At 34.1% G+C, this 13817-nt stretch overlaps 1 protein-coding gene across 10 annotated transcripts in view; it reads right to left on the reverse strand.

Moving 5' to 3' along the window:
* The window catches only part of osa (trithorax group protein osa), a 32359-nt gene that overhangs the window by 9036 nt on the left and 9506 nt on the right, over positions 1–13817 (reverse strand). For 5 of the 10 annotated variants that reach the window (XM_081994462.1, XM_081994460.1, XM_081994457.1 and 2 more), the window contains 7 exons: positions 7063–7192; positions 6299–6591; positions 4419–4917; positions 3940–4097; positions 2410–2454; positions 1187–1375; positions 498–861 (listed from right to left, as the gene is read on the reverse strand). In XM_081994462.1, the coding sequence (XP_081850588.1) occupies positions 498–861; positions 1187–1375; positions 2410–2454; positions 3940–4097; positions 4419–4917; positions 6299–6591; positions 7063–7192 (1678 nt within the window). The remainder of the gene's footprint in view (positions 1–497; positions 862–1186; positions 1376–2409; positions 2455–3939; positions 4098–4418; positions 4918–6298; positions 6592–7062; positions 7193–13817) is intronic. The other 5 variants (XM_081994463.1, XM_081994458.1, XM_081994459.1 and 2 more) reach the window with 4 other exon arrangements.

Here is a 13817-nt window from a genome sequence, read left to right on the forward strand (position 1 = left end):
AAAAACTATACAAACGTAGAACGCCTGTAATCGAGGAACAAAATCCACGTTTTGGCTCCTAAACGCAACATTCTATTTGCTAAGTGATAAAACTTATTAACGATGAAAGATTGTGATAAGGAATTTCTACTGCCTACTTGTCACCAGTAGAATATCGCGTTGATTATATTGTTATCATCCTGCTTAGAAGTGCGCTTTCCTAATAATTTTAAATAAATGTTTTTGTATCATGATTCCAACAACAATCAACAGCAAAAGTTCAACCAGCAAGACAAGAAACCTTCTACCAGTGACGGAGTTAATGTAATATTAATACTTAATTCACGCCGTTAGTAACACATTTTCGCATTATACGTGTTTCTTATTTAGGTAATTCATTTTTAAATGAGGGATAAGTGTATATACAATTGAACCACACGTTCAAGTTTAGTAGCAGAAACTTAAACCTATATTAAAACATTTTTCCCACTAATATCCCTAAATAAACATTTCCTTACCCCCATGAGGAGATGGTGCTGATTGCGAAGAAGGCCTCTGCGGATATTCAGGGTTCCCAGATGGTGGATAACCATTATAACCACCATACCCATCCATACTCCCACCACTTCCACCGGGCAGAAATGAGTCTTGAGAATTTGAAGAGCCAGGAGATGGCACTGAAGTGGCTTTGGCTCCCTTTTTCTTGCTACTCGCCTCTACCTGGTTGATAATTGGTTGGGGATCGATTCCTCCTCTGTCAAACTGGCATTCGTAGGCCAAAAGATTTTTTGTATAATGCTTGCGCAAGGTGTAAGCAGCGCTAGAAGAAGCTCCAATGCCCAGTAACCCAGCAATATCTTTCCAAGTTTTGTTCTTCGTCACCTGAAATTTAACTTATATTGCTAAGATATTCACAATCATTCAGTGACAAAAACTGATTGACAAAGTTTAACCCCACTACTTAAGTTTACTTAGAATTAAATGTACTACCGTTATGACCGGATGTATTAACAACGCTTCTGCTAGTGTAATTGCGGTCTGTAATAAAAAGAAAAACAAACAGGTGTTTTTTATTACCAAAAAGCTTTCACATAGGTTGAATAACTAGATGGGGTCTAAAAGACACATCTGACTCCATAACACACTTATCTCATGCAAGTCATAACGGTGGTAACAAAAAGTAGCTATCCAGCAAACATATACAAACCTCCATGAAGCCACCCCGCTCCTTAACATACATATACAAGCGAAATAAATCAAGAGGATTCTTGGATATCGTCGGACATGTAGTTATAGGTGATCTCCGATCGTCCATAAAAGACAACAGCTTATCTAACCACGCCCTTCTATCTGGGTTCTCGTCCATTTCGTACAGTTTGCTGAGACTGTCTGTTTTCTGAAATTACATCACACCCAACGGTCACATTTAACAGAACACATCAAGAGGATGCTAACTACTCTAAGTGTGTTAAACTTCCTATTTTCCGTCCATTTCCCTCTTTTTCTTTAAATACAAATATTTACATATATTCTAGACCACAACCAATTTTAGCAATCTTTTGTTTTCTTTGTTCTTAGAAACGAGTTTTACAAAGAGAACAACCAGCAATAAAATCAATTTAACTTAAACAAACCAAACGCAATTAGTTTGGCAAACTACTATTTTGTATAACTAGAAATCACATCCCAACATAACTTTTTCTACTTTGGTAGGCAACAAAAACAAAATTTCTTGTTCTTTTTCTGCTTAATTTTTCTTGTAATGAGATTAATAAAAATATCGCTTTGATCTTCTTTTAACTTCATACTTTACATATTTCACTTTTTTAACTGTTGTGAATTTAGAAGAAAATAGATTTAAGCTCCCTGACGGAGATAATTAAGTTACTTTTTGCTAAAAGTTTTGTAAGTCATTTAAAGTTTAATTTTACTTGCAGAAATTGTTTATTTTTTAAGTAGCAAATACAGTATAAAAATCTTGCTCATATTTGGGGTGGAAAAGGTTTTTTTTCAGTCATCATCAGTTAGTTAAGATAACAAAAAAGCATTCCAACTGAATTCTGGTAAATAAACTGGCGAATATTAGAATAAAAACTATGTTAATTGGCAATTAAACATCCCACATTGGAAAATGAACGAACATAATTACTTAACTGACCAATATTAATTAATAATGCTTTCAAATTATTAATTAAGCCAATCAACCTGAAAAAGCCCTTTAATCCCTCTATTTAGATTAACATAAACATACAAATTCAGTTAATATTAAATGGGTTAGTAATGCCAAAACTGCCGTTAATAATACACATTGGTCAGTTAATTAAAGTAGATTTAGTTTGGATAAGCACTACCTGTTTAAAGACATGCAAGAGACATGCAGCGGCAAGCTAATTAGCAAAAACTAAAATAATAAAATACGTTTATATAAACCTTTGAGCGATATGTATCCTGTGGAGGCACATGACTGTTAAATACCTGGAAACACCCGTTATTTAACTTAAATTGTTCATAGTAAAATGATATTATATATTCAACAAAGCACATTTTTTAAGTGACAGCAAAAGAATTAAAATACTCTTCTTAGTTAAGAAAAAAAAGTATTTTGGTATTTCTTCTACTACCCCTTAAAGTAGTTGTGCCGCCTAGTGTTTCACTAACTCCCTGGAATAAAATGGAAAATCCATTTACCTAAAATATAATTTAAGACTGTGCGAATTAATTAAGACTTTTACGCAAAAAGTTATAAAAAGTCTCAATTGTAGTCAAATTACGCTAAATAAGAAACCGAACACCATTTTTGTCAGGTCATAATATGGTCACGGCGGATTAATTTACATGCTCAATTATTTTTAGGAATGAGAACTAAAGTCGTAAAATTATAAAAACGAAAACTGCACAAGTTAATGAAGTTTCAATTTTCAATTACTGCAAACAGCACATTTTGCTTTGTGCACTGCACTTAACGTTGACATTTTTCATCTTGCGAACGACCTAAACGTGACAAAATTCGACCTTTCCAATTGACAAGTCAGTATAAATAGGCAATAAATTTTTTACGAGTAAAAATTTAGATTGTTATTAATAAAACTTTTCTTAAAATTTTAAAGGTTTTAGTAAAGAAATTTTCCAGGTAAAGTGACCAACTAATTCGCTCTGTCAATGAAGGCTCAATCAAAAAAATTGTGTCCAATGAATCACAACTAATCATGCAGAACTGGTTTGGAGTTTAAACAAAAATATCGATACGCGAGCGAGTGTAAGAAAACAACAGCACACTCATAAGTAACACAATGCTCACTCAAAAGCCACTAAACCATACCGAACACTTGAAAAAAACTGTCGAGTGTAAAATAATAAATCGCGGAGGATGCACGAAATATGGAACCACAAATATGAAACTGCTACACAATAAAGCTACCTGTGGTGAACTAAATAACAGACATAACATTTATTCTGCAAAAGTTTTTTTTAGGTAAATGCGTAATTGAAACTGTCCAATATAAAATGAAATGGGACAGAGGGTTTTCGACTATCTGACACGTGACATTAACAGATATTTTGTATATGCTTTGAGGGAGTAAATCAAAACAAAAAGCCTTTGATACCGGCCCATCTTTGTTGTAGATTTTTTGCTTTTCTAAATTAAACGTAAATGTCACATTAAAAATGTTTGATAAATTGAAGTTTGGGGATTTGAAAATACAACAAGGGCGTGTAATTGTAATATAACCAAGGAGACTGGAGTTTTAAACACCAAACAACGGCGACACAACTACAACTTGCACTCTGCTACTTAAACTGTAAGTTTATAATTACAATTTAGGTTAAAAGCCATTCTTTAGTGAAACTGTTGAAGTAACAGAGTTTAATACATAAATAAATTGACTGTTCAAACAGCAACACAATTCATATTAATTCAAGTTCAAAAAGAAGGTGTATGACAAAAAGGAATATACTTACAGGACTAGCAGGTGTACGTGGCCAACCCGGACTACTAATTTCCCCATAATCTTCATGAGGCACTGAACCTTGAGGCGTGGAAGGGTGGCTATAATGACCCATGTCATTTTTCCTGTTCGATTTAGGTGTTTGAGGACATCCGGGATCATCACCCGACGCTGAAATATTATTATTACAATCTACACCAGGTAGTTAAATGCTGTGAATAAATAACTGTCATTAACATACAGCCGATGACACAAAAGGCTTTAAAATTACCAGCCAATCCTGAAAGAAATGAATCTGTTTTTAAATACGTGGAATTATAAAATCCAACAATTTTGATATAAATCGAAATATGGATTTTAATTGCTTGAATATTAATTGAACTCAAACATTTGTTTGATTTATTATTTTCGGAACGTAAACAGAACTAACAAATAATGGATTGTTCGATTTTGCCTCATTTAACTGTGAATTAATGTGGGAAAAACACTCACCAGCTGAAGCGTTCGATAACGTCGATTGCTGCGAACCTTCGTCGATAGGAGCTCCATCCGGACCAGTAGTAACCACGGAGGTAACTGAACCACTAGAAGTAGCAGTTACATGAGTATTCATGGAACCTTGAGGCGTGGTTGTAATCCCATTATCCAGAATCTCATTGACCATCTGGGAATGTGAATTCGGTGTCGAACTCGGCGGCGGCATGGGGCCTTCGTGAGGATGGTTATTCGTTAGCATCGGACTACTTGAGGGTGGCATATTGGGCGGCCCCATCGATGGTGGAGGGCCCATACCTGCATGGTGATGTCCAGAAGGTGGCCCCATGTGAAAATTTTGCGGCGGACCCGGACTAGGAGGTGCAGAACCAGACGCTACACCCGCAAAACCCATTTTGTGTTGAAGGTGATGTTTGAGGTAGTGAGGTGGTCGCAGGTTTGGACCTGGTGAAGGACATCCCGACGTTGGACCGTACCCTTGCGATGAAGGACCAAACTGCAATAAGATCTTTAATTCATGTCCAATAACCAATATAAAGTGTTCATGAGCAAGAACTGAAAAATGAAAGTATAAACTTTTAATTCCTATAACTGAATATATTCAGGGCTAGATCAGGATTATGGAAATTAACTTCAAGATGAAGACTACTTTAATAAAGCGAAACGCGTTGAAATAAAACTGTAAGTATTAATTGATTGGACACTTACTTCATTTGCAACCGTCACGACTTTTTCATGGTAAAAACAATGCAGTTACCTACATTTTGCCGTCACTATGGAATTTTCAATTTCAATAGAGGCAAATTTACACGTGGCAGTAAATTTTTAACTCCACTAATAGAAAAAAAAAAAATAGCAATAAAAATGCTATTGACTCTGGCGTTGACAAAGTTCAAATATTTGAGATTAATTTCCATGTCAAAAAAACCACGATTTTTGCATATAACAGTTCTAAAGGGACATTATTCAGTCACAACCTTGTGGTAAAGTTTCATATCACCTTGCACGCAACTATACATTGTAAGCATAATAATTAAGTCCTCTACAAAAAGATGACTAGGTTGGTTTTGAAACTCATAATTTGATCTTAAATACTATTCAGGCTAAAATAAATATATAATCTTCCAGCCTTAATAAAATAACAAAAAATCGATAAAGGTTTACAAATCTTCGGGAACGAACACCGGTAGGCTTTTATCGATCCCATAGTGTTTACACTGTCCCAATTTGTATGTGTAATTATTTTTGAGACCGTTCGTAACGACCTCTAGAACAATAAACCTCCCCCAAACAAAAACAGCGCCAGTTAATTTTCACTTACGGGGTTTATTGTTAAAAACACACTGACTGAAAATTCTGCATTATTTTTAGGAAATAGGGGCAACATTCCATTTGACTTAACGACTTTCATGCGATGCAAATTTATTTTCATAATTAACTTGGATTTCTTTATAGCAGTGAATATTATCATTTAATATTCAAGTCAATGATGTATCACCACTACAAAAATAACTAAGGTCAAATCTGCAATATAATCTAGCTTTAAATAATCCATATATGGAACAAAATATAGTTTGGCCTGTAAAAGACTGGGTTGTTGTTTCCGGAGCTTTGACAACTTTCAATTTCATTAAACGGAAAAGTTTCTATCTTACACACGCAAACTTTCACCACGCGTAAACACAAACTTTAGTGCTGTTTCCGGTATTATCCGAGACACCTTCAAACATTTGTGCTAACGGCATAACAATTAACTACTATGAAGTATAAGAATGTGGAATAAGTACCGAATAGGTATTTGTGCGAAGCCTAACGGAAATTGGCTTTGTTAATGAGATGATATTGAATTAAAACATTATATAATAAAAGGATCTTACATTTCCAGGCGGTCGAGGAGGATATCCTCCAGCTTGACCAGGATACTGTACAGGTTGGTGTTGGTAAAGTGGCATCTGCGGTGAATTTGGTGGTGCACCACCCGGACCTGACACCATTCCTTTGTAAGGGCCAGGATGAGGTGGTTGTTGACCAGGAGGACCATAGGTACCTGGTCCCGGGGGCATCGGCGAGTGGCTCATCCTCGCTGGTACCCCACCCCCACTGCTACCACCACCACTACCACCATCAGATTGACTGCTTGATGGCCGTGGAGGCATAGGAATGTTTTGTCCTAAAAATGCAAATTAGTATTAAATATGCTGGTCATAACAAATCCGTATTGTGAAGCAACATTCAGTTTACAAATTGTCGGAAGTTGCTATTGTAAATGGCATAACATCATTAATCAAGTTTATCTGGTAGGATAACTGTAAACAACAACACAGAGCTTCTATCAAAAATAGAAACTGAGTTAAAACAAAACATAACTACTGAATAATACATTGATTAGATCACTGCCAATGATTAGTGAACTCGGCCTTAAAAAACTGCAGGTTGTTTATTTTTGGATTACGGAAGGCGTTACGTAAATATAAGAGGTTTTATTGACTAACGTTTCCATAAATACGGTAATGCAGGCTTAATTCGGGTCGTGACTTATTCAAGGCCGAGTCAATACACTTAATTATAACTTGGAATCAGATTGTACTTTGATTTGCACTCAAGGGATGTAATTACCAATAATTATTGTTGATCAACTTACCGACAGCAGGAGACATCGACCTAGACCCTGTTGATCCTGTCGGTGATGGAGTTGGTCGCATACCCTGAGAATTCGGGGTTCCAGGCGCTGGCCCTCCGGAACTATCGTTGCTATTTCCTCCACTAAGATCCTGCAATAAAAATTATGAATCAAAAAAAGTTTCAAATAATTGTATGCTAAAATTATTGCTTCAACCTCAAAAGTACGCAAAACACCGGCCACACGCTGGGGTTCATTAACATAATCGAAAATGTGTCCCCTAAGAGTTGAAAAGGGGCTATTACAATGAATCAGGTGAATTTCATTTCAGTTTTATGGGTCTGTCTGATAATACTGAATGAACTGTTGCCGCCACACTTGTACCTGTAACCTGTTAAAAGGATAATTGGTGACATTGAACCCCTTTTAAAATCGTGTCACGATTTATGTGTCTTTAGTGGGCATAAAACAGACCAGCAATTTGTATACCTTAACGTCCAAACAATAAATTTCAAATAAAAACTTTCTGGTTTAAACAAGTAGATTGCAACAGTCAGTCTTTTCCGTGAAGTTGTGTGCAGTAAACTACAAAGTTTCAAGAATTTAAAGTTGGATTTTATTTGCCAACTTTATGTGTTAATAAAATGTAATGGAACAGTCATACTAACCCGGAAATATTTATGAGCTATCCCTTAGCGCTTTATTTTGAATTAAGAGCGTTTCTTTTAAATGATCGTACAAATATCTGATACAGCTCTATACAAAAAGTAAATGTTGTGTTATTTACCAGCGTAATTATTATAATTATTTATCAGTGAATGTGCAAATTTGGAAGCATGTCGTTGCTTCAGCACTATTTTCTGTTTATACATTCATTACTGTAGAACCTAAGTGCAAATTATTAACTTGCTAATTATAGCGCAACCAAAAGTTGGTGTGAGCAAAACGAGACATTGACCCCTTAATTAATAATTGTTTTTGTACATTTTTCTAAGTTGTTCATTTTAAGTATATGAAGTAATTCACCACTCAAGGTTTGTCACATGCTTTGCAATTAAAAATCATATTGCTTAAATATCAACATTTTACTCTTCTTCTCCATGTGATAGTGAATCCACTTAGTACTATTACATATGTAAGCAGCCATAAAATTGACGTATAGTCACTTAGTGTGATAAAAACCCATATTCAATCTTTTAAAGAGAATGATCTTTACAATGCTATTTATTTTACTGCCAACTTGAAGATTCTGTCTGAGATACAAATGGAGTCTGCGAGCAAACAAAGTATTGAAACCGCAATATAGGCAGGCAGTTACGATTTATCTTTTATAGTTTATCATTACTTATTATTGAATGGAATGTATTGAATAAACGGCATTTTTACGTTTCTATGATAATGATTACACAACAATGAGGATGTTAAATCATTGGCTTATCAAAGCACTGACCTGTCCGAAAATTGCCTCAAATGTAACAATACACACAATGGGAGATAATAATTACTACGTTATTTGAAGGTAAATTAGTAAACAATGCATGCCTGTACTTTCAACAAGCCAATCAATACGCAATAGTAATTAAAATCATTCTGGATTTTCCGAAATGTCTCTCACTCTTCGTATTACATGTACAAATTGAACGAAGTCAATTTGCAGTCGTTTGATTTTTGTATTGCAATCAACAACATTGTAAATTCAGTCATTAAAACACTCTAGTGTTACCAACTAGACATATTCTACATTATTACTATCAAGTAATATATTTTCCTCAAAGCTGCTTGGCAATTTTATTTCAAATTAAGTTGTGTAGAACTGATTAAAGCTTGTAATGAATGACAAGGCAGTAATACTACCTAAACTACTAATACAAGATAATTCTAGATTATATCGATAGATTTGATATTTTAGGAAATTACAAGTATGTAAACATAAACCAACAAAAAGGACATTGAATACTAAATGTAATGTGTTTCTCCTGCATCTATACCCCTTTGTAACTGCCATAATTTAACAAGGATAACGTAAATTTCAACTCTGTGTAACAAACCTGTATGATAGCACTTACACTGTCCTAAATCATTTATCGATTTTCACCCGCAACTGCGCATAGGGCTTGGAAGTGTTAGTTACCTCGTCGCCTAAATAGCAGTTGATTTTTCAGGGCTGTCCTAACCACTAATAGCTTGTCTCAAGACTCTCAGGAAATACCATCGAAATGCGAATTTTCCGATATGAATAAATTATTTTTAAATATCATTCAAATTGAGCCTCAGCTTAAATTTAAAAAATATAGGATATTTCTGACATATTTAGTAATGTATTGTGCAGCGTTTAATCAAAAGTTCACCAAGTTAGCAGAAACTGTAAAATAATGCTGTAATGACAAAGTTACAGAAAACATAATTGAAATAGCTTCTTCATTTTCTTTTGGAAACTGTTAAGCTTGAATAAAAATCTTTTCCATTGCCTCTCACTCTTATTAACTAGAACTTTGCTATTAGGGAAGAATTATTCCCTTTAAAATACCCTTTTCTGGCCTCCAATGGCCTTGGCACATATTTAGGTCATTTTTTCGTTGGCTACCGAAATTAAAGGTTAAATAAAACCGGTTTTCGAATTAATTATAGGTTGGTAGTTCAGGGCGCCAATATTTTCAGGTCCCATTATAACATTCCATTGATGTTGTAATGGGTAAAGGCATAAATAAATGCATCTGTTAGAAGTCGACTTCCTATTAAATTCTTTTAGGGAACGGAATTTTTATATATAATATGTGAAGTAATTTTCCGGGTTTTCAGTTTTGTTTCATCTGTTAAATGCTTTTAAAATTATTATCTCTTTTAGATGTCTGTGTAAAACATATGACTGTTTTTAGATATTTGTGTATCTTTTGTTAAACCTGTTTGGATTAAATCAGTTTTTCCTGGATAAGATCCCGACTTAAAAAACACATGAAAAAGCCATTACAGTCTCAATATTAATTAAACTTAATTGAAGGTGTATCAACTTTAAAGAAAATCCCTTTATCTTATCCCGTTCACTACATAATGAACTGAAAGGCTGTCGACCTCAAAGGAAAACAGTTTCAAAGTAAACACACTTCACTATTATCTAAATAAATACAAGAAAGTTTCATGCATAGTAAAATAGTCGGGAGGTGTCCGTTGTGCATACATAAAGACTATCCAAAGTATCGATTTTGAAAATGGAATATATTCTTCGTCTCAGGTGAGGTATCAGTCTACACTTTTGCTTTCTTCCATTTCCAACACAAATAACTTTCAGATGTGAAATTTATATTACAACTGGAGCAATAAGAAGGGCAAATGTCACCAATACGATTTCTTCCGTCTCCCCTTCTGAAAGTCTTGCTTGATCATAAACCTTGTTATTCACAAATGACTTGGGGACCTGTTGCCCGACCTACCCGAATCTCATTCAATTTATATAGGTCAGACAATAATATATAAGACAAGGGTCAAAATTTTATACAAACTATATATAAAAGCCCGACACGCTTTACATATTACAGCATGTTACCACATAATGTGCCACCTGCCGCCATTTATTTATGATTATGTAATCCGGTTTTTATTTATTATTTCTCTTTATTCAGTAGGAATGCGGGGTATATTTCTGTTTTGTTTGTTTCCGTTTTGCCTCTAATTTGGATGCCATTTGTCTCACCAAATGTTTGACATACATAAATAGTTTTGACCTAGTAGCTACCCACATAGAACAATATAACTTATACTCTATTTGGAAAGAAAAGGATTATACTAACTAGGGCAAACATCAAACTTATGAAATCTGTCTGTTATACAAAAGCAATAAGTTAAATAGAGTTAGGTTAGGTTAGTTAAGACACGCAGCCAGGCGAATCGGAAAATTTTAATCCTTTAGGCAAAATCTCAGGCTGTTTTATTTGATCAAGAATCACAGGTGTGTATACAGAATATTGACACACTTCTTAACACGAAATCTCCGGTCAATGTACGTGAAGCAATCAGAATATCGACCACAGTATTTGCAATGATAATAATGTACCAGCCCTTTACTGGTTATATGATACTTGGAATATTAAAAAAAGTTGTGTCAATATTCCTTACATCTATTACAGCATAGAAAGTGAACGTGCATGTAAATCCCAAAGGTGAACATTTGGCCTTGGCATATCTAAATATTATATCGCTAGGCAGTGATTCCTCCTGCATGTTTTTATTCGGGACTCTATTATTCTCCAATATCAGATTGCTTGGCATCTCCCCCAAGCACTTTCAGACTGATAAATTTGTTTTGAAATCTTAGCTCGTTTATGCTTTGTTTTGAATCTGTGCCAACAATTTCTATGCTTTAGTTTCCGATGCTAACATTTTTACTACTTTAGCATGGCAACTCAAATCTTATTACCGACTAGAATCCTCTAAAGCAAACAACAAATTAAAAAACTTGAACTAGGTCAAATACTCCTCCAATAATAAAACACCACATCAGAAGGATCAAGAACACAAATTTAGTTTCACCGTCAACGTTATCCAACTCCAGGATAAAGTTTACGACAAATCGATTTGTAGTTTAGTAAACTTTCTATATTTACTCTCTGGCATACCTGTTGATTTACAATATGCACAACATAAAATAAATGTAGTAAAAGTCCAAAGTTACCATATCATGTTAATATTATTGCCCATTGCAGTAAAATTTTGTAGTCAATAAATAATCGGTATGTCGTCACACAACTGTCACATGCAACCAATAACACTGTAATGGAGTTTTATAGCTTTAAAGTAGCATCAGCCAGAATCTTAAACCACAAAGGTGGCAAGCTGTAAAATAACTAAACTGTCACATAAAATAAATGAAATACATAAAAAAATGATAGTAAAACCAAAATTATCCAATAAGCATATTATTAATGGATCATAAGTCACAAGCCAATCCTTCCTAATAGACATACATTAAATCTACTAAAGCATAAAGAAATTTGATTACTATTTTTAGGCAAATGGATCGTTCCATATCATACAGGGATTTGCCTTTGAATAAGACTATTTAGTCTTTAAGAAACCCTCATTATTGCAAATAATGGGGGACTCATTTTACTCTTGAATGCTTTACACCAATCTTTCACCAACACGTATAGAAAATAATACTTTGACAATTGAAATGTTCTTCTACATTTTAACAAAATTCGATGCAAACTGTGCTGAAAGATTTCTTCTGAAAACTGATGCAGCGCCTACATTGCAGCAATTTGCTAGTACAAAGCAAACCATATAAACGAAATTAGAGCCAGTCGTGTCCATTACAAATGAGTTGCTTGACCTATCAGTCCTATGCTATTGTAGAAAATCATGAATTTAGCCGACTGTTTAAATCATCTCTGCTAATCTTGGGTCAATGCAATATATCAAAGGATTATCACATCTAGAAAAGGAACAATGTTATATTAAATTGCACATTGCATACAGTACTTGGAAAGACTGTAACAAGATTAAAATTAATAGGGAAAGATACTTCAATCATACCCCTACAACTGATTATTATGGTTTAAGAATTGAAAAAAAACATTGATTTACAGGGAAATAAATACGAGTAATATTGCAGATTCCTTGTAAACTTTGTTTAAAACTGCAAAAACTCATTTATACTTGAAAACAGGTTTAGCCTAGAGGGAGCAGAACTACAACGGAAATAATAAACTTTTCCTTCAAATTGTAAATCAGTTTTTATCACAGTGTAACTAGATTATCTTGATGCAATTATGATTTTGCATTTTCTTCTACTGATGATGCTTCTCTTAGGTAGTTAACATTATATGAGTATCAGCAAATTATACAAGTCCTCTGAAAGCTAGTAGAATTCCTGTTGATGTACATTCTGATTAAGTGTGAGGCTAAGTGCAGCTATTTTTCAATATTATTAAGTACAGACTCGTTATTCATACAAAACATTTAAATTTTCCTTAATCATGACGTAAAACATTACACATTCCGACTACTGCTGCATGACCAATATTAATGGCAGCCCTGATCGAGATCTAAACACCTTAAATTGTTCAGTCTAGATAATGTTAAATACCGTAATTCAACATTTTGAGGGCATAGCTTCCAATGATTTAATGTGTTTGCGGTTTTCTAATATTTATGCGGTATTGCTATAAATCGAGAATAGAATCTATTTTTGTTTTTGTGTACTTATAAATTTGTTAAGGTTAATGAACGTCCGCCAAAATAAATGCTAAAAAATACAACCTTTGATTTATTTTTAGAGTGGTGTTGTTATCATACTGTAATCAAGAATCTTTATTTAAAGCATGTACGTAATCTAAATATGTATGCGGTGTTTGTTTTGATAATTGTTACGTAAGATAATGTGCGTACTCTTGCCCATTGACTGTCTTTGTCGATTACTCAATTACGGAGAGAGAGAAACCACACAAAGCAATTATATCTGACTTCGACAATTATTTCCAATAATCTCTTGGATGTTTAGACAAGAATTCAATTATCATTGAAGACGAATGATAGGAAACATACAAAACTATTCCAAATGTCAATTCTGGTTTAACGAAGTGTGAAAAGTGGATCAGCTGTGAGATCTCGATTAAGAGGCAATAACCTAGAAACCATCAGATGCTGATAAGATTAAAAGCCAGCAAAAGTAATTTCTCTTCACTAACACTTAACATGTTAATAAGCACTAAATCGTATCACTATATTGGGCTCACACATGTCACAAGCAAATTGAATTAAGTAATTTAACGGGATCTGAA

The sequence above is a fragment of the Ips typographus genome, linkage group LG16, assembly GCF_016097725.1.
Source record: "Ips typographus isolate SLU linkage group LG16, UJ_Ityp_2.0, whole genome shotgun sequence".
Taxonomy (NCBI): domain Eukaryota; kingdom Metazoa; phylum Arthropoda; class Insecta; order Coleoptera; family Curculionidae; genus Ips; species Ips typographus.